Here is a 19,295-nt window from a genome sequence, read left to right on the forward strand (position 1 = left end):
ACTGTGGGGAGCGAGGCACAAAGCTGACTCTGTGACATCCTTGGAGGATCTCTTGTGCCAATGACATTTGGTTGCCTTTTATGCTGGCACTGCAGGGCAATAGTGAATCATAGTCTTGGTGAGCAAAATGTCTTTCTTCTTGCTTAGAATCCTAGAATATCAGGATTGGAAGGGACCACAGGAGGTCATCTAGTCCAACACCCTGCTCAAAGAAGGACCAATCCCCAACTAAATCATCCCAGCCAGGGCTTTGTCAAGCCTGACCTTTAAAATCTCTAAGGAATGAAATTCCACCAACTCCCTAGGTAACCCATTCCAGTGCTTCACCCTCCTAGTGAAAAAAGTTTTTCCTAATATCCAACCTAAACCTTCCACACTGCAACTTGAGACCATTACTTCTTGTTCTGTCATCTCCTACCACTGAGAACAGTCTAGATCCATCCTCTTTGGAACCCCTTTTCAGGTAGTTGAAAGCAGCTATCAAATCTCCCCTAATTATTCTCTTCTGCAGACTAAAAAATCCTGGTTCCCTCAGCCTCTCCTCATAAGTCATGTGCTCCAGCCCCTAATCATTTTTGTTGCCCTCCGCTGGACTCTTTCCAATTTTTCCACATCCTTCTTGTAGTGTGGGGCCCTAAACTGGACACAGTACTCCAGAGGAGGCCTCACCAATGTCAAATAGAGGGGAATGATCACGTCCCTCGCTCTGCTGGCAATGCCCCATCTTATACAGCCCAAAATGCTGTTAGCCTTCTTGGCAACAAAGGCACACTGTGGACTCATATCCAGCTTCTCGTCCACTGTAACCCCTTCTGTCCTAAGTACAGGACTCTGCACTGGTCCTTATTGAGCCTCATCAGATTTCTTTTGGCCCAACCCTCTAATTTGTCTAGGTACCTCTGTATCCTATCTCTACCCTTCAGCGTATCTACCACTCCTCCCAGGTTAGTGTCATCTTAATAAAACAGTAGCCCAGAGAGCATAGAGAGGAGAAGCAATGAAACACCTACTAACTCCATATGTAATACATGAGTAGCTGGGGATCTACCACAGGACATCATGACTTTGTGCTCTGTGAGATGGTATGTACGCTCAGCAAGTGGCACAGCCCTGGCCAACCTGCATTGACAACCCAATATGTTAGATGTAACAGCACAGGTCTGCCACTTTACAAGTATAGGTAAGGGAACCTGGAGGGGTTTTGTGTGTACTGCAGAGTTCAGTGAGCCTGAGACTGAACGCTATCTTTTCCCTGGCAGTGGAATACACTCTTCATCAAACAGGGGAGTGCAGAGAGTGGGTGGCTTCTCTCCAGCCTTATTTGCTCTGAGAGTTTGTGCTGCAATATAATGAAGTTGTATGGCAAACATCAAGTAAGCTTAAGCTTTCCTTGTTCGGGTTCAGCAGACTTAAACATGTCTTGATCATGTGTGGTTAGATTCCCATGCAAACCATTTCCCCCAGCTCTGGTTACAATGCTGTGGTCCTACAGTTTCTAAGACAACTCTTCATTGAGGGAACTGCAAAATCCTGTTCATAAGCATACAGCTGTGGTTTTGATGCATCTGAAGAAATGGGTTTCTTACCCACAAAAGTTTATGCCCAAATAAATCTGTTAGTTTTTAAGATGTCACCAGACTCCTCGTTATTTTTATAGCTGTACTTTTGGACTGTCTCTCTCTGTGGAGAGGAGCCCCTGCAGACACTTTTACAGCATGGTGATATTCAGATATGGGCTCTTCCAATCCAGAGGGAAGAAACTTTCTAAGCTGGAACTTTGGCTGCAGGAAATACAGAATATTATCACACACCTGGTATGTTTAACAGCAGCCAGTGGGTTAGGAACAAAGGATCAAATCTTGAAGCACAGGCCTCTCTGTTAAATCATGCATTTCTGTCATGCCGTGGGATCAGGAGGGGAACTACCAAGAACCCAGCCAAGGCATCCTTATGCCACAAAAAGTGACTTATTTATTACGCTGGAATGTGGAAGGGAGAAAGTAGATTTATTCCCTACAAATGAATGCATAGTTAATGGGCCTCTGCACAACAGACACCAAACATCCTTCATGGAGGAGGAGCCTGCGCACGCCTCTCATCAGCCTCAGCAATTGTCATGGTCAGGTCACCTATGCTAGATACCTGGCCCTGCAACATCGGTTGCTGCTGAGGATTCCTTCCCTGAGCCTTGCTTTGAGGTAGCACAGTTTCAAGCAGACAAAGCTCTTGGTAATAAGAGTAAAAATGAGAACATAGAGTTCAGATGAAAATATTATAGTACAGATCAGAAAGTAGAGGTGAGAATGGAGTTTTAACCAAAGTTTGCCACTTGCAGACAAAGCCCTATCACTTGGCTCTGCTTCCAAACATCCAAATCCCTGCCAATCTGAACTGTAATTCAACAGACTACTTTATACCCCTAACAGCACAACAGCTGTGTTAGCATCAGTGTTTCAGAAAGTGATTCTGGTCAATCAGCATCATTAGAGAAAATGAATATAAAGTGTGGTGCAATCTATTCTGTTCTACCTTGGCTGCAAGTGCATAGTGGTCATTAGCACTTCTGGGAGTTACACATGCACACTGAGAGGAGAATATACTCCCAGTCAATTGGTTTTCTGCTTCTTCCTTCCAAAGGCTGAATTTATTCTCTTTAGGTTTGTAAATACAGCTGGATCATAACTAACTTTAATTAAAAAACAGAAAAGAAACAAGCTTCTGAGTCAGACATCTCAGACCATCCAGGACAATTAGATCTTGATTAAAAATACTGCTCTGAAATTGAAAAACGAATTGATTGAGTCATTCAATCCAGCATAATGTGAACAGGAAAAATATCATGTTGGATGGTTGTTCATGGTCTCAGATCTGCTTTGGGTTGTTTGGGTCTGCTTTGATCTCAGAGGCATGCAACCCAGGATGCAGACCATTGGCCAGTTATTTCAATTGTGTGGTAATGCAAGCCACTCATAATATCCTGTTTGTCAGTCTTTTTTTTTTCCAAATATAGGAAGAGGATAATTTGATAGGATGCATATTCAGATACTTTTTGTCACATGATCATTATCTAAAAATTCTTAAACTACCCACAAAGAACATACTTGCCTGGCTTACATGCTTTGATCTGGTGAAAGTAGCAGTTCAGAATATAATTCTAAAAGAATCAGACAGGCTTACATCTAAGAATGATAATGCTTAAGCCTTCCAAAACCATAAGTATGTGTTCAAGTAGCAGATTAGGAAAACAGTATGTGTGGACAAGAGCATAATGTAATGGGGCATCTGATTTCCCCATGCTCAATTGTTTAATCTGATTTTTTTGTTAGTGTTGGTAGGGCAATTGTCACTAACCAAAAGATTTGTTTAAGTTATCCATTACTAATAGGGAGAGACTGACAGTCACAAAAATAAGCAAATGCCTTTTATCTCCAAATTATGCCTTGGAGGACATCTACAATTTAGGGAAGAGAAGGAGCAGAATGAGAGGGGGGAAATACATGAGTCTTTTGTCTAATCACAAACAGAAGAGATCAAGAGTTAAAAAGCGTATTGCCCTTGGCATACTTTTTCTAACTTTAGGTTCTTGTTTTTTGGTTCAGTGAACTGGATCACTTTTAATGGTTCGCTTAGTTGTGACTACCATAGAAATTACAGTATGGTAAATGTGTATTCGAATGTACTGTAGTTACCTGAACAATAGCACTATTTTTGTGCTATCCAGTAGAAAAAACAATAAATACGTGTATACGTACACACACCTGGTATCAGTCACAACAGCTACGTTGTCAGTTGTCAATTTTGTGGTTATTATTTGGCTTACATGGAAGAATGGGGTTCATTTATTCTGACTTCTCATTATTTGAAAACAGCCATGCACGAGGTCATTCTATTCAAAGGTCAAAGAATACTAAGATCTGAAGCAATTCTATCCAACCAGGTAGCAAATATAATGACAGCATGCTAGCTGGCAGCAGCTGAGTTGAATGAAGATTATTATTCACCTCAGATGAATCAATCAGATAGAATAAGTAAATGCACATATTCTGCTTGGTTCTTCAGAGAAAAATAAAGAATTTTCTGGACTTCAGTTAATATCCATTTTGAAAAAATTAAACTTCAGAAATTAGTGACCACAGCAAAGAAATTTACTGATATTTCTGATGCAGCCATTCAGAATGTATATAGCAATGCATGCACAGACTTCTTATTTCAGTGAATCTTAAAAATGTTTAAGTATATTATCTCTCAAGATAAATACTTGCCGTGATCTTGGTCAAATTGTACCTCTCAAGTTAATACATTTTTGCAGTGGAAGTTAGTGTCAGTATGTTGCTCTGTGTATGATTTTTAACAATTGTGTTTTTGTTTCAAAATCCTATTAGCGGTCTTTGTTTTCTAAAGCATACCATGGTGTTGTATCTTCTATTTCATCTTCAGAGTTGTTTTCATCAGTGGTCATTCTACCCGTGTCCATGTCTACCTAGGAACTTAAAATTTAAGGCCTACATTTTCATATGTGAGTACCTAAATAAGTGTTGACTTTATTGAGAGCGAGGGTCTTTGGCATTTCTGAAAATCAGTTTAAGTCCTTAAGTTTAGGCAGTTCTTGAGTGCTGTAGCTATCTCTGCTGTGCATACTACACTGATTTGCAAGAATTTTAAAGTTAAAAATTGCAACTATCATACTCCAGCAGTAGCATGCCCAGGAGGACTCTGGGAGCACAGCTGCAGTGGAGCTGCACTGCTGGAGTGAGAGGGGGCTTCTGAGGGCTAGAGTTGGTGTGGAGGTACAGGATCTACACCATGGATGGCCTTGTCCTTCCATCATCCTGCAGGATCAGCCAGGTTTGGGGGTAGGTCCCAGCACGCCCAAAGGAACAGAACTCTGCAAGTGATCTTCATGGAGATTTCCTCACAGAGTTCCATCCCATGAATTTTAATATTGGAGGGAGTGGTCTAGGCTAATGTATTTACTAAGGCAAATCCAGTATATACTTGATGTCAGAGTTTAGTACTGGCATAAGTAGGTACAGCCTTATTCTCTTCAGTTATGTTTCATTTTATGCTGGCTATCACCCAGAGAATCTGGCTTTTGAAATTAGAGGGTACAAATCATGATAATCTAGGAAGTATTGCAAAGAAAGAGACTAGCACAATATATCAGGGAGGTTAGGAACATGGACTTGAATTAACAAAATAAGATTCAGATTGGGAAAATGCAAGTTAATACATTAGGCCCAAAATAAGTATAGTTACTAAGCGGGAGACATTTGGAAAATAGTAAAGCCAAAAATGTACAATCATCCACAGAACCCTCATGATAAAACCAGTCTTCGAACCCCGAAACTACAACTGGTGCAATCACAGCCATTTTCCATGCCCTCTCCCAGGACATAATTTCCAGCTTATCCTCCCATGAGTCTGTTCCTAGACACTTTCTGCATTTGTTCCAGGGCTACGCTTTCCAGGACATCCACTGAGAGCTCTTCTTTCCTGCAACTCTTGGATGGTAGGTAGCCCCAAGTCAGGTATCCCATGACTGAGACATCCACTCACTCAGCCAGGCAGCCCTACCTGTGAATCGTGTGAATTCTGTCCCTGCCCTGGGAACATCCCCCCTGGATCAGCTCTTGATCTGGGCTCAGTTTGATGCAGCCCTCCATCCAGGCCTGCTTCCTGCATGTGAGTCCTACCCTTCCAGCATCAACCCTCCTGAGTTGGGCTCAGCTGCTCCTGCCCAGGCTGGTTCTTCCCCTTTTTTTTCAGGGTCTCTCCTGTAACTCAGCAGGACTTCCCAGCCTGGCCACTCCTCCAAATCAACCTTTTTGTTCTTCCTAACAGCTCTCCTCTCAGCTTCTGGGTCTTTCCTTTCCTCCTCAGGCAGCTCTCACCTGCCCTCCTCTGTCTATCTCACTCAGTCTATTGTGAGGCAACTCTATCCTGTCCATCTCCTTGTTCTCCCATTATAAGGTCCTGTTGCCTTCTTGTAACCCCAACTGGGAGGCAGTTTATAAATCACAGGTAAACTGACCCCTGCTTCCTCTTAAAGGGGTCAGTCACCCAATGACAGCTTGCAAACACAGCTGACTGAAATTTTTCATTCATAAAGTTTTTGTGAGGAAAACATGGTTTCATTGAAACCAAAGAATTAAGCAAATTGTCAGTTCCAGTGGAAATTGTTGATTTGTTGTGGAAAGAAATGTAAATTTTCATTTCAAATTGATATTTTGAAACAAAACAACAATTTTTATTTTGTTGTCACACAAAATGTCATTTAGGTTTTTAAAACTTAAAAAGAAATGACATAAAATGTTACCATTTATACTAAAATGTTAATTGACTTAACTATTTTTATTTAGTTATGATCAAAAGTGACACCTTTCCAATTTGAAACTTTTTAGAATTTTTCATTCCATGACATTTTCCAATTTGGACCAGAAACTAATTTCAAAGTGTCAAAATTTCCCACTGGATGAAAATTCAGTTTTCTAAAAATCTCAGAATGCAGTGTGAAATGCTGCAAAAACAAGGCCTAACATGATTTTGTACTTCATATCACAAATCTGAGAGTATGTTTTTGATGCAATTCTATCTAACAACGCAGGTATTTATATGGTTCTCATCACTACAGCATCTAAGCACTTACCATCATTAATGCAGTTACCCTCACATCTCACCTGGGAGAAAGGGAAGTATCTTTAATTCCCAGTTTACCACCTACTGAACTGAGTCAGAGAGAATAAATGATTTGCCCAAAGTCACACAGGAAATCTGTCCTGAGCCAGAAATTGTACTCTTATCTCGACTGATCCATGAATGACAAGTCAGTGAATTATAGAACAATGCCTTAACAGCAAGATCCACGACCATTCTTTCTCCCACATTCAACCAAGAAGAATTCTGCATTCAGTTTATGGCACTTGGATACAGTTAGCAAGATATAAGATGGAGGAAATTCACTGAATTAAAATTAAAATGATTAAGAAGTTGGGGGATTAATTTGAGGAAACATTTTTAAAGGGCCAAATTCTGTGCTGACTTACAATTTATGGAACTACAAAGAAGTCAGTGGGTTTGCAGAAGTATGAGTCAGAGCAGAAATTAGTATAGTTGGCCCAATATCAACTAAGAGAAGATAACAAAGGTGTAAATGCTAAAAAGGAAGAGGAATTGCTCTGTCACATTTATTATGTTCAGCCTTATCATGCCTAGTTCTTGGTGCAGACAGGCTCATTCTGAAAAACTTTCCTCATTAAGTCATCCTAAAACATTTACAGAGCATCTGAATAATTTATATCATTTATGGTGTGATTGGTAGGGAGCCATTAACTCTCTAAAAAAGCCACTAGAAGGGAAGCTCTGCAACATAAGGTACATGGCAATTGAGTAAGTTAAAGAAAGAAAAATACAAGAAATCCTTAATGGACTTTCTGAATGTGATAAAACTGAACAAGGTGATGGTTCCAAACATCAAATTCTAAAAATACTCTAGAGTAGGGTGAGCCAATGTGCTAGGACTTTTTAAAGGTTTTCTGGAGGTCACTCTTCAAAAAAGCCAAACCTTTCAATTACACTAGGGAGAGAGAAAATATTTCCTCAGAATTTGCAGTGTTTCCTATATAAGGAATAACAGGAAATACTGAAACTGCTGAGGTAAATTGAACTAGATCTCAAGGGCAAAAGTGGAACGTTTTCAAAGGTAACCACTGTGTGTTTTGTGTCCAGGAATTACCTTGGGGTATTAGCTCACTGTAGACGGATAATAGCACAAGTAGGGAACAATCCCACCACATATGCAGACTGTGGCAAATAAACTACTGGGCTTGTGGGTATGGAAATCAAGGAAGCTGGAGAAATAGTGCTGTTTGGTGAGGAATAGGGCAGAACTGAAGAAAGAGAAAATAGACTTGTAGTGGAGGAAGCCCATAGGACCTCTTCCATTACTTTTTTTTTTTCACCACAATGTGACTGCCATGAATTAGTTTGTATGGGTCTGGAGAAGAAGTGAGTCTTTTAGAAGGATTTGAACCAGCAGAGGGAAAGGGCCAGAGACTGTTCCATATATTGGGGAACTTGGAAAAAGGCACAAAGATTGATTTCAAAGCATTACATGGGGTTTTTAACTACATCAGTCACTTTACTAGGATTACATAGGTAAAATGATGCGTAATGCTTTGGAAATGAAGGGACTGATGTTACCCTCTTGTAGGAATTTTGCCTTTTTTTAATGTGGCATTATATTGTGATTGCTTTCTTTTTCTCATTGAGCACTGTGTAATGCAGTGGCATGGAAGTCATAGAATTATACATTAGAGTGGTAGCCATGTTAGTCTGTATCCACAAAAACAATGAGGAGTCACGCGGCACCTTAAAGACCAACAGATTTATTTTGGCATAAGCTTTCATGGGTAAAAAATACACTGAAAGCTTATGCCCAAATAAATCTGTTAGTCTTTAAGGTGCCACTGGACTCCTTGTTTTTATAGAATCATAGAAGAATTAGGGTTGGAAGGGACCTCAGGAGTTCATCTAGTCCAACCCCCTGCTCAAAGCAGGACTGACCTCAACTAAATCATCCCAGCCAGATGAGTCAATAGAGGGTAATACAAGTTAGGGAGCTATCAAGTATGCTGCTGTTGCTACTCGCGTGATTCTAGCTGAGCAAGATGGAATTAAAATAATCCAGCTCAGCAACTGTGTGGATGTAATTTATAGCAGCACTACATAAGTGGCAGGAAGGCCAACTCAGGAGTTCTTTTATTATGTTGCCCTCAGTGCCTTATGCATATGAGCACAGGATTTGCTCAATCGGAAATGCTGATCCTTGGGGCTTCATGTCCCATAATGCAATGTCTCTGGCAGCACATTCCAGGTGTTTGTGCATTCCTAATATGATTATTAAGGTATTTGTACATGAAAACAAGCTGCACCTTTAAAGATGGTAACAAACAATCACAATGCCAATTACAACTACGTTTCTGAAGAAATTATAGTGGCTTGATAATTAATATATGTCAGCCTGTGGCCCATGCTTTCCAGGTTACCTGGAACATGGAGGGGTTTGCACTATACTTTGCAGAATGCCTCAATACTGCTGCTGAACATTCCTACAAGGGTGCGGCCTGCAATTTCAAATGCATGTACTTTGCCTCTAATTTAAATGCCTGGTTTCCTAACTTTATACCAGGCTACTAACCCCACCATATCTCACCCTACTGACATATCCAGTTTGGCCACTATACACTGTGGGCGGCGGGCATGACTAGGCTCATATGCACTGGGCAGCATGTGAGCCTACAATGAATGCTAAGTAGCAATGCTCAGAATCTCTGAAATTCTCTGCATGCTGCACAGGACAAAGCCCTATATCCTTTCTACAATTCTTTAAATATTTAATTCCTCTGCACATAGGGCCTTCTAAGCCCTCCATGCATAGGGCCATCCTTAGCACACTGATATTAATGGAAATGCTCCCATAGACCACTATGGGTTTTCAGTCAGACCCATAAGGCTGAAGCTGTTCATATGCAAAAACAAATGAAATTGGCATGCCCTGTTAGAAGTGTGAAAAGGCGACCAACAGCAAAGAAACAAAGTAGCTTTGATAATATGTGCAAAGGGGCCCACTGTAGAGAATTAGCCAACGCATCTACTAAAAGTACTGAAGAGTTAGACAGATATGATGTGTCCTTACCTGTTTTGTCATTCAGACAACTGTGAGTACTTCCTGAGTGCAGATGTTCACTTTGCAGTATATTGTTCAGCCGCTAGATATGTCAGTGTGCTTTATAGTGTTCTAGATACAGTGTGGAGACAAAGCTGGAACTCATGCTATGTTGAAGTCTGTTTGTTTGTGGGCTTGTCTACCTCAGAAAGTTGCAGCGCTGGTGAGGGAGTTACAGTGCTGCAACTTTGAAGGTGTACACATCTGCAGGACATCACCAGCGCTGCAACTCCCTGTTTGCAGCGCTGGCCGTACTCCCGTTTTGTCTCGGGTGTAGAGGATCCAGCGCTGGATGTAATCCAATGTAGACACTTACCAGCGCTTTTCTTGACCTCCGTGGAAGGAGGAAGCCTCTGGTAATCAAGCTGGTCTTCTTCCCCGGTTTGCTCTCTCGTTCCCGGAACCCCGAGCAAGCAGGTCTCCTTCCCTGCGGTTTGCAGGGTGGTTCGGGGAACGCGAGAGCAAACCGCGGCGAAGCTGGTCTCCTTTCCCGGTTTGCTCTCTCGTTCCCGGAACCCCGAGCAAGCAGGTCTCCTTCCCTGCGGTTTGCAGGGTAGTTCGGGGAACGCGAGAGCAAACCGCGGCGAAGCTGGTCTCCTTTCCCGGTTTGCTCTCGCGTTCCCGGAACCCCCCTTGAAGCCGCCCAACAGCGCTGCAGTGTGGCCACATCTAACACCAGTTGCAGCGCTGGTTGCTGTAAGTGTGGCCACTCTGCAGCGCTGGCCCTATACAGCTGTACTAATACAGCTGTAACAACCAGCGCTGCAAAATTTTAGATGTAGACATGGCCTGTGTTTGTAGTTGTAGATGTTTTCTGTAAAATAATCTCCTATTTAAGAAGAACTGTGATTCCATATGTGAGCCTTATCAGTCATTCTGTTTCTATTCTCTTTTAGGTCTCCTATGTAAAAGCTATCGACATCTGGATGGCTGTATGCCTTCTCTTTGTGTTTGCTGCATTACTGGAATATGCAGCAGTCAACTTTGTTTCAAGGCAGCACAAGGAGTTTCTGAGGCTTAGAAGAAGACAAAAGAGACAAAACAAGGTACTGCTACTTTAAACTCACATTCTAAAGCTTACTTTCCAGTGACTGATTACTCCTTGATAAAAGGAGTTGAAAATTTGCAACAGGTTCCATCTGCAGTTCATTATCCTTACAAATAGGCCTCAGTGGACTGGTCATTGCTCCTGTGTGTCTCATTCTCCAACCTGACTTCCTGAGGCAATTGTGACTTCATGTGTTAAATGTCAGATATATTAGGCTGTAGATATTTTTAATCTTCAATTTTTGCACTACCATGGATGCAACTTCATTGGTAGGCTGGAAACTGGGAGTGCTATTGTAAACAGGGCAGCATTTTTTGTTTTGTTTTACCTATGTGCCTTCTATAATTGCTGAGGCCAGAACCTTCCTGAGACTTGTCTAATGCTCCCACTGTACTGCTACTAGCTTTAAAAAAAAAATCTAGTATAGGAAAGGTCACCCTTCTGCTTCAGTTGTACTGGTTTGAATGAGGAATGATTTCACTGAATTCAGTGGAGTTATGTGTGAAACTGGTAAGAGGGGGATCAGGACCAGGGATTGAGCTTTCTTGTCCAGATTCTACTACTTTGCAATTTGTTGACCTATACAGACCTGAAATTGCTTAAAAACACAAACAAACAAAAAACAAACCAAAGGATCAAGTCATTCCATAACATTAACCTGAAATGTAGATCAGAAACTTGTTTTATCCTGAATACCAATCTCTGAGCATTTCCTATTTATTTAGGAAAGATGTTTCTGTTTCCTGAAGTTTTATTGTAATATCAGAGACTGAAATACTTGGAAATAGGCATTACACTCAATTTTAGGACAGCAGAGCTCATTCCCACAATTATAAGAACTTTGCATTATCCAGCTTCTTTATTTATATCTAAAGCTGTCTCCAGTGCAGCTGGAAGCATGCTTCCTGGCATGGGTAGACAAACTCACACTAGCTCTGCTGGACCTTGTGCACTAAAAATAGCAGGGTAGCTGCCTGAGTGCAAGTCCACCCTGGCTGACTAGCCTGAGCATCCATCCATGCTACCCTGGCTACACTGCTATATTTAGTGCTCTAGCTTCAGCACACTCCCAGCTGCACTTTAGACGTACCCTTAGTCATCACAGTAGGAACATTCAAGTTTAACCCTGTGTTTGAGTTTATAGTAGGTTGTATAAATGTATCAGGCAGGAAAGGGGCTGACAACAATGGCACAGAAACATTTGTGTTTGGACAGTTTTGTTTAACAAATGATCTGTAGTTAAGGTGTCACTGTGTTACTTAAGGGGTGGGTCTTGGAAGGAATCCAGTCTTGTCCTCTGATCTACTGTTATTGTCAGGTGAATAGAGATTCCCATTAAGATTCAGTTACCCCAATAGGTATGTGTAAGATACATTTCCAAATCTCCAGGCATGTATGCCAGAATTGCTGCCACTGGAGGAGTTTATTTCCAAGAGTAATGTGGTGGCAGCAGAAACTGTTTTATTTGTATTATAATTCCAGTTTGAGAAATACTGACTTCTCTGGAGGGAAATGAGTTGTTAACAGGCTAAAATTAGCAAGCGACAGTACTATAGCTACATAGGCCTAAAAGTGTGTGTATTTAATAGCACTAGCAATAGTAATACAGTAGTTGTGCTGCTCTTCTTTCTTCACACAATAAACAGCCAACCTGTGGAACTCCTTGCCAGAGGATGTTGTGAAGGCCAAGACTATAAGAGGGTTCAAAAAAGAACACGATATGTTCATGGAGTTTCAATTGCTATTAGCAAGGATGGGCAGGGATGGTGTCCCAGCCTCTGTTTGTCAGAAACTAGGAATGGGCAACAGGGGATAGATCACTTGATGATTACCTGTTCTGTTCATTCCCTTTGAAGCACCTGGCATTGACCACTGTCAGAAGACAGGATACTGGGCTAGATGGACCTTTGGTCTGAGGCAGTCTGACCAGACTTATGTTTTTATGGTCTAGGATCACTTGCTGTGAAGACCTGTCTTTACTCTTTGCTAATTTGATTCTTGTAAATAAATCAAATGTGAAAGATACAGGATTTTTTTTGTAATAAAATAATGTCAAATGAGACAAGGGCAGTTATCCATTTGGGTTGGTTTTGTTTGACTTTCCTAGGAACCCTGATGCTAGTGTTTCACAATGAGGAATAAAATTTCTAAGACATCCTTTTTATTTTATTATTTCCACTGTTATTTGTTTGTTTGACTTTCTCGATGTATTTCCTTTTGAACTGATCTATGCGGTTTTGCATGGTGGTCTTCTCTCACTGTGCCTGCCTTTCTTTCTTTCTTTCTTTCTTTCTTTCTTTCTCACTATTGTGCTATTTCCATTCTCACTGCTGCTATCTGTTCTGACAATCTGGAGACAGGCACAGACTCTGACTGTGGAGAATAAAAGTGTCCAGTCAGTGCAGCACATGAATGGTTTGCAAAGTAAAGAGTCTTCAACATATAGGAAAGTGAATCAGATTTACAATTCAAACTCAAGGGTAAAACCATAGAGAGAAAGAGGGAGCAAGAGAGACACTTGGTGTGAAAACAGTGTCATAAACCAGCAGCGCAGCCTGTTTTCATGGCATCACATGTAACCTCTTGTGTTCTCTTTACTAAATGCCACAGTGAAATATATAGTACTATCCCCAGCATGAAAAGCTGGTTCATGCTATACATTTTCACTTCTCATGCCCCATCTTTATCCCCCACTCCTCCCTGCCCCACCACTACATTCATGGTACTGTCATCACAAATTTTCTCAGGAAAAGTGCATGTTCATTGTGTAGCCTGGTTCCCCTGTAAATGTACTTACTGTATAGTGAGTGGAGGCAGGAGGTAGACAATGCCTGCAGACAGAAAAAGTCTCTTTTAGCTCATCTTTCAAATGAATGTATTCCAACAAAACTAGGTTTGTGTAGCAAAATGCACTTTGACAAGACATTCATTCCTAAACCTGAAACCCTACAGTGTTCCTTCTCAGTATGCTCTGACTCTTGTGTATGGGGGTGTGAACACCCATGAATTAAAAAGAAACTGGTTTACTGATTTTTTTTTATTATTATTAATTCTTTTGTGAGGAGCAGTTGGTCCGAAACCTTTTATATTTACCATATACACCACCCAGAGCGAGTGTTATTTTAGCAGTTTAGTTTTTCATTATTGTACTGGCAGCTGATAGACCCAGATTACGGGTGAGAAGTGGGGGTAATAATTTCAGCGCTAGAGGGAGAAATAATTTTGGGGATATTGCTCATTTTACAGTGCTGGTGGCTGACCTACAAAACTCTGGTGGTGCAGATAAAATTGAACCAGAATCTAAACCTCCTTGGCTTCCCAAAACAAAAACACAGCTCATCTCTGCTCTAAAACTGGCTATTGTTTTATGCTTCTGACTCTGACCAAGGTCAGTAAAAAGGTGATTTCAGGGGATTTTGCTGCATTATAAAAGCAGAATCAGCTTTCATGATCAAGCAGAACCACACAGCTCCTGGTGTGAGTCCTTTCTTCTATTTTCCATGTATAATTCAATAAGCTGATTGTTGTCAGGTGGAGCCACTAGGCAGGCTGGATTCCATATGCAACCCAGAAGATTGAATAGTGGCATTGCAATGTGAACAGAGTGGTTTTGCCCTAGGTGTGACCATATTTATACATACACAGAACTGACAATAACAAGAGAATTGTCAGGTTCTCTTTACAAGGTAAAATTAATCGGTTTATACGGCAAACATAATGTGCATTCCTGGAAAGCACACTCATTATAGCAAAACTTGTTGTAATGGGTGCTCTGCTGTACAGTTCTTATAAACCTTTTGGAGACACTAAGATGAGGCCAGTGTAGGGCCTGATTTCCCTTTTTCCTAAAGAAAATCCACAGAGCACTCTCTCCTGATTTTTCCATGATGGCATTTCCCCTACTGTACATAAAGCCAGGATCATTCATATAGAGGCTGTGTACTTCTGCAGTATTTTTGGCACCAGATTTTGGCAGGTTGGGCTCCAATAGAGTTGCATTATCAAGGTTTCTGTAGCCATGAACTGGGTCCAGAGAAAGTGGCCTGCTCTTGGGGAATCTTCACTGGGACAGTGGGATGTGATGCATATTCCCCAGGGTCACACACCTGGCCTGCCACTTCCTCCCCCCCAGCACCAGTTCACCAGGCGAAGATCTCCAACAAGTTCCTGTAGAGACGCTGCCAAAGAGGCAGCTGATCATCCATTTGTACAGTGTAGACGATTGCCAAGCAGAGTGAAACATAGTATAGCCATTCTTATGTTCAAGATCTATGTTTCATTCTGGCAAACAGAGGCTAGGGACACCATCCCTGCCCATCCTGCCATTTTGTTGCCCAGTCACCTAGTTTTTAGACATTCTTTTGTAGTTCTTCACAGTCTGCTTGGGACTTAACTATCTTGAGTAGTTTTGTATCATCTGCAAATTTTGCCACCTTATTGTTTACCCTTTTTTCAGATCATTTATGAATATGTTAAATAGGACTGGTCCCAGTACAGACCCCTGAGGAACACCATTATTTACCCCTCTCCATTCTGAAAACTGACCATTTATTCCTAACCTTTGTTTTGTATCTTTTAACCTATTACCAATCCATGAGAGGTCCTTACCTCTTGATAGCTTACTTTGCTTAAGAGCCTTTGGTGAGGGATCTTGTCCAAGGCTTTCTGAAAATCTACATACACTATATCCACTGGATCCCCCTTGTCCACATGCTTGCTGACCCCCTCAAAGTATTCTAGTAGATTGGTGAGGCATGATTTCCCTTTAAAAAAAAATGTTGACTCTTCCCCCAACAAATTATATTCACTTACGTCTCTGACAATTCTGTTCTTCACTATAGTTTCAACCAATTTGCCTAGTACTGGAGTCAGGCTTACTGGCCTGTAATTGCCAGGATCACCTCTGGCGCTCTTTTTTAAAAATTGTCATCACATTAGCTATCCTCCAGTCATTTGGTACAGAAGCTGATTTAAATGATAGTTTACAAACCACAGTTAGTCGTTCTGCAATTTCACATTTGTGTTCCTTCAGAACTCTTGGGTGAATACCATATGGTCCTGGTCGCTTGTTACAGTTTAGTTTATGAATTTGTTACAAAACCTCCTTTAATTACACCTCAGTCTGGGACAGTTCCTCAGATTTGTCACCTAAAAAGAATGGCTCAGGTTTGGGAATCTCCCTCACATCCTCAGCCATGAAGACCGATGCAAAGAATTCAGTTAGTTTCTCAGCAATGGCCTTATCATCTTTGAGTGCTCCTTTAGCATCTTGATTGTCCAGTGGCTCCACTGGTTGTTTAGCAAGTTTCCAGCTTCTGATGTACTTTAAAAAGTAATGGCAATTTTTTTTTGTCTGGCTAGCAGTTCTTCAAGTTCTTTTTTGGCCTTCCTAATTATATTTTTTTACATTTCTTGGGACCTTGAGAAGGTTCACAAACATGTAGCTGGTTTGCTGGGTCATCATTCACTGCACTGATAGGCTTGGACAGAGTTTACAGTGAAATGCACATGCTGCAGTCAGAAGACAGTTTCTAAATAACATACCTGCAGAGGAAGGATTACAAGGCCTCTTTCATTGAACGAATGGAAATCTCCTTTAATTGCCACGAGCTCTTGTTCCTCTCTGAGGCAACTGCCAGAGCACACCATGAATACACACACAAAACCAGTCTGTTACAAACATATATACCATCTCCATAGGTTTACATGTGGTATATGAAAAACGGAGTAACCAACTAGGTTCCTACACATCCTTAGTGGGGCGGCCTCTTAACTTTCATAGGAGTTTAATGCTTCATGCAGACATCCACCTTTAAACAGAATGCACAAACATCTTGCTAACCCTCAGTCTTCACTAGAGCCTCTCTTTATGGTTTCATAGCACTTCCTGCTTCCTCCCTTCTAGGCAGGGCTAGAGGAGAAAAACAGATTGTGATCTACAGGAGTAAAACCATCAGATGGGGCCAAAGGGGAAGAAAACTGTAACAGTTCCACTCATTGAGTTTGCTCTGAGGTCTTCTGTTTGGAGTGAAGGGATTGTCTCTCCATGGAAGAAACAGTAAGCATGACCTGCACACTAGAGATCCCCCAAGATCTACATATATCTGCATAATTTCAAAGGGACCTGCTGGAGAGCCTGGACTTTCATGTGCAGGTTCTGCATATCCACTTTACCTGTGGAACCCCTGAGACTTCTTACAACAGCTGCCTCCAGGTTCTCTATGAGTAGGTCACCAGGAACCGTCTTATAGACTTTGATGATTGGTGAGATATATATAAAAACACACACACTCTAAGAGAAATAGGAGAATTGTAATTCTTCTGTGGAGAAGTGGCCCGTGGAAAAGGTAGTATAGTTGGAGGTGGAGTTCCAGTGGAGAGCCAGGAAATATGAGCTTATTTGATGATAGTTGGACCCAATCAGTACTTGGCTAACTGATCTCCAAGGAAAACCTAAGTTGCTCCAGGAAGCAATATTGATAATCCAGTAAGTAGCTTTCCTCTCTCTGCTTCAGTAGTGAACCAATGCCTCACCATTGCAATGGAGAGCATTGAGTTATTAGAGGGAGGTGTCAACTTTCATACAAAAATAAAACCTGAGCTGCTCCCGACCATTGTGATCATTAAAGATCCCATTGTATTTTCCCAAGAATCAGGAGATTTCCCAGTATCTAAATGGGATTCTGGGTGATCACATTCTCTCTTTGCAGTTTCAGGTGGCTATAGTAGTCGTTTCTTGTCCTAAACAGTTGTGTAGTTTTCCATGCAGTGTTAAAAACCTGCAGATTTTATTCCATGAGTGACTATGTTTAAGTGACAGGCGAAGTTCTTCAGCTATATTAAATATACTATTAAAGTTAATTATTTTGTAAAGTAAATTTTGGAAACCATTTGCAGTGATATATATTGTAAATATACTATAATTTTGTTTATTGCATTAATGTGTTACTTTGCAAAACTCCCAGATTGTTTGGCTGTGGAAGGCTTGTTTTTTTAGTATTATTTGTGATAATTACATATAAAGTTTGCTTGTATTTCCAAACTGTATGATTCTAAGGAAGCATCTGAATTTAGTTTACATCAGATTTAATTTCCCCATTATAAAAGGAATACCAATTACATATATAAAAAGGAAACAAGGCGAAGGTAATAGGAATAAGTGGAGTGTTTTGTTCTCCTCTGTGTACAAGTACATTGCAAAGGATTTGATAATTATTCCTCTAGCACTAATGTATATATTGTGGCCGCCATCTTGGCTAAAACCAGGGATTGAACTGATGACTGGCAGCACTAAAAGCACAGCTTTCCAGGGCTTGAACTAAAGAGCTCAGCTCTGCAGTGGGAGGCTATAATGGACTTCCATCCCCTGTGGATCGGGCCCAGAGGGCTGTCTCTAGCCCCCACTAACCAGTGGGTTACATATACCTACATATACATTGGCATGAGTGGGCACGGTTGACTTGTTCTACTCAAATTAAAGAATTAGGCCTGAAATTAAATTGTTACAGCAGAAAAAGACAATTTTACTAAACCAGGACTGAGATCTTTGGTAGAGCAGAATAAAGGGTATGTTTTGCGGGTGGGATGGTCAGTTGATAGGCGGCTGCAGTGCTCAAACAGTCAGTGTGACTAATTGTCAAGATAAACTATTTACTAGCTATAACCTGAGAGAAAGTAAACACAGACTAAGGTTGTTTATAAAGAAGTGTTTTTACTTGCATTGACATCTCTCTATCGGACCACTAAATAATTCATTTTCTAAGGTTTCTTAGCCTTGTATGTAGTAATAGTCAACTCCTGAAGCCTGACTTTGCCTTTAAAACATTCAGTACTACTGTCCCCAATGGACATTTTTATACTCTTAACATCCTTGTGTACAGCACTTTGTGGCCTAACACGCACAGTTTGCATTATGTAACATGCCGCATCATGTGAATAATGGAAGTGCTTGAGGAAAACCCTTTTTGCTGTGCTATTTTTGGCACCCACATAGCAAGCTCAGGCATGTGAGTTTCATTGTGAAAAACAAGAGTCCAAATCTGAATGACTTTCGCTCTCTTTAACCTCTCGTTTACTTAATGGAGCAAAGAGGAAATAGGTTTTGTTGTAGATAAACACCCTAGAGCTATTCTGGTAATTTTTCTTTCTGTAAGGCAATTACATTAGCACTCTACTGTAACTACACAGGAAGGCTAGCGGAAGATAAATACACCAAAATTGGTGTTTAGCTCTGAATTACAGTGAGATTTATACTACTGCATAGAGCCAGGTGAATAGGGGGACAAACTATTGACAAACATGTTAGCTTAAGCCAACTTGTGATTTCATCTGCCTATGCATGTCCTTTTTTGTGTGAATGGGGTATTTGTGTGGGAATGAACATATTCACACTAGAAGGGCTTTCCCAGCTACTCTGTATTTCTTGTTTGTGTGTGTTAGTCAGGGAGGGTCTCAATAGATGAAGGAGAATAGGAGACTGAGAAAGCCAGTGATTTTGAAGCAAGAAGGGCTCTGAGCCTAACG

General features: G+C 41.0%; 1 protein-coding gene across 7 annotated transcripts in view; it reads left to right on the forward strand.

The window, feature by feature from the left end:
• Nucleotides 1–19,295, forward strand: part of GLRA2 (glycine receptor alpha 2) — a 159,719-nt gene that overhangs the window by 107,553 nt on the left and 32,871 nt on the right. For all 7 annotated transcript variants that reach the window (XM_030573233.1, XM_030573242.1, XM_030573227.1 and 4 more), the window contains one exon: nucleotides 10,621–10,770. In XM_030573233.1, the coding sequence (XP_030429093.1) occupies nucleotides 10,621–10,770 (150 nt within the window). The remainder of the gene's footprint in view (nucleotides 1–10,620; nucleotides 10,771–19,295) is intronic.

Source organism: Gopherus evgoodei, chromosome 1 (assembly GCF_007399415.2).
Source record: "Gopherus evgoodei ecotype Sinaloan lineage chromosome 1, rGopEvg1_v1.p, whole genome shotgun sequence".
NCBI lineage: Eukaryota > Metazoa > Chordata > Testudines > Testudinidae > Gopherus > Gopherus evgoodei.